This window comes from Phlebotomus argentipes, unplaced genomic scaffold, assembly GCF_947086385.1.
Source record: "Phlebotomus argentipes unplaced genomic scaffold, Phlebotomus argentipes genome assembly contig_15, whole genome shotgun sequence".
NCBI lineage: Eukaryota > Metazoa > Arthropoda > Insecta > Diptera > Psychodidae > Phlebotomus > Phlebotomus argentipes.
The window spans coordinates 16732501-16735000 of NW_026776181.1; the positions used below are offsets into that span (position 1 = coordinate 16732501).

Consider the following 2500-nt stretch of genomic DNA (forward strand, 5'->3'; position numbering starts at 1 on the left):
TGGAGTTGCGATCGAAACTGTGCCGTTTGATGGGTGTCTCTCGGTTTTATGGGCACGATTTCCCCAGACGGACAGGGACGCTTCGGTCGCTCTTCGCACTCGCTCGCACTCCGTCTCGCTCTCGCACGCGCAAAGCATCGTGCTGCGCTGCTCGCCGAGGCGAATCGAGGTCGACGGCAGTCCGGAATTCTCGGGCAGCTGCAGTATATAAAAGCGGGATGAGGCCGCCAATTTTTCATTACTCTGTCTTGAGCTCGCATCGAGTTAACTTCGTGTGACTTCAGTTCGTCGAAAGTAAAACAACTTGCCGAAATGTCTGGACGCGGAAAGGGAGGAAAAGTGAAGGGAAAGGCGAAGACGCGCTCCAACCGCGCCGGGCTTCAGTTCCCCGTGGGCAGAATCCACCGTCTGCTGCGCAAGGGAAACTACGCTGAGCGCGTTGGCGCCGGGGCGCCAGTCTACTTGGCCGCCGTGATGGAGTATCTGGCCGCCGAAGTGCTCGAGTTGGCCGGCAACGCTGCCCGTGACAACAAGAAGACCAGGATCATCCCGCGCCATCTGCAGCTGGCCATCCGCAACGACGAGGAGCTGAACAAGCTTCTGTCCGGCGTCACGATCGCGCAGGGCGGCGTGCTGCCCAACATCCAGGCCGTGCTGCTGCCCAAGAAGACCGAGAAGAAGACATAAATCGCTCGTCAACTGCAAACTCGCCAGCAAAAAAACGCCCTTTTCAGGGCGACAAAAGCATTCCATAGAGAATTTCCGATGAGCCTCAAAACCATTCTCGCATTGAGAATTTATTCAAAAAATAAATAAAACATTTTATCAATAAATGCATGACAAAATACGTCTCGATTCTTGATGACAAATGAAATGACTCACTTGCAAAGCCATTAAATATGAGAATTTGCCTCAGATTCGCATGTTTCTCAAATTGAAATCCCGCAAATCCTAATCAAACAGTCTTGGCAACGTGCCAAACTTTGCTCCCGGCGCAAAATCAATTCATTTTATTCTAATTTACCACTTCTAAGAGCTGGAGGAATTCAAAACTGAGTCCTGCATGCTTTTTCCTGGGCTGCGGTCCAAAGCATTTGTACACAAAATAAATAAATATATTTATCCCCCCAAAGGCTTCGCTTGCGCGAGGCAATAAATTATGGAAAGGTTTTCATGGCAATTCTTTACGCATGTCTTGATAGCCCTGAGAAGGGCTGTTTTTCTGGGGTCCCAATGTGGGAAAGATGATGGAAGACGCTGAGCTGCTGCTTTACTTCTTCTTGGCCGCCGTCTTCTTCGGCGCCGCGGCCTTCTTCGGCGATCCCGTCTTCTTGGGCTTCGGCACCTTCGGCTTCGTGCCCGCCGACTTCGCGGACGCCTTCGTGGGCTTCTGCTTGGGCGCCACCTTCTTCTTACGAGTCCGGAACGCGGCTCTTCGCGGCCTTCTTTCTCGCCGCTGGGCTTCTACGGCCGCCACGGCCTTCCTTGGCCGCCGCCGTGCTGGGTTTTTATTGGGCGACGCTGGGCTCTTCTTCACCTTCTTCTCGCCGGCCGACGTCTTCTTGGACGGGCCGCGCGGCTTCTTCGCCACGGGCTTCTCGCTCTTGCTCGGCGCGCCGGCCAGCTTGAACGATCCGGATGCGCCCTTGCCCTTCGTCTGCACCAGCGCGCCGCTCGTCACGGCGGACTTCAGGTATCTGCGGATGAAGGGCGCCAGCTTCTCGGCGTCCACCTTGTAGTTGGCCGCCACGTACTTCTTGATGGCCTGCAGCGAGGAGCCGCCGCGCTCCTTCAGGTTCTTGATGGCGTTCGTCACCATCTCAGAGGTCTTCGGGTGCGTCGGCTTCACGCGTGGCTTCTTCGCGGCGCCGCTCTTGGCCGCCTTCGCCTTCTTCCCCGCTGGAGATGAGGTCGCGGACGCTGCCACTGCTTCGACTGATGTCTCTTCTGCCATTTCTGAAGATCTTGGATACTAATCTCGAGAATAATGCCGCAAAATCCCACTTTTCACCTCCTTAGCAACCGTCACCCATTTAGTGGAACCACAATTTTGGATGAATCTGCGCGCAATTTTTCACTCCGCTCGAAAAAGTACCCGAAAATCTTAAACGCATCGAAACACTCGCTTGCAAATCTGCACTCCTTCGATAGAGTGACTATCGATTGATCCAATTCCCGAAAATTATTCCATTCCGTTTGGAATTTGTGGAGAAATTGGCGAAATTGCAGATGGAAGATTCAACCGACATTTTGGCGATATGCAATCAATCGGACTTTAATCCGTCAATTCCGCATTTTCCCCCACAAAATCCTGCTTTTTCTTCCTCTTTCCAATTAATGATTATATTTGCAAGCGTCCTGCAACATTTTCCTCCATTTTCCCAAATTGGATTTTAGTGATTTTTCGCCTCGAAATCGACATATGCTCAAGTAATCGAGTGTTTCTCATTTTCCATCAACAATTTCACCCATTTCGCCCAAAAATTCCATTTCGCTCTCA

General features: G+C 52.2%; 2 protein-coding genes and 1 pseudogene across 2 annotated transcripts in view; 2 read left to right on the forward strand and 1 right to left on the reverse strand.

Moving 5' to 3' along the window:
• The window catches only part of LOC132262880 (histone H2B-like), a 504-nt gene extending 489 nt beyond the window's left edge, over positions 1-15 (reverse strand). Inside the window, exon 1 of the mRNA XM_059762344.1 lies at positions 1-15. This exon is cut by the window's left edge and continues 489 nt beyond it. The gene's annotated coding sequence lies outside the window, so the exon portion shown is untranslated.
• LOC132262884 (histone H3-like) overlaps positions 1-2500 on the forward strand; it is a 7041-nt pseudogene that overhangs the window by 1292 nt on the left and 3249 nt on the right.
• LOC132262879 (histone H2A) lies at positions 244-744 on the forward strand. Its single transcript, XM_059762343.1, has one exon. It carries the CDS (start codon positions 313-315, stop codon positions 685-687), a length of 375 nt encoding a protein of 124 aa, XP_059618326.1. The 5' UTR covers positions 244-312; the 3' UTR covers positions 688-744.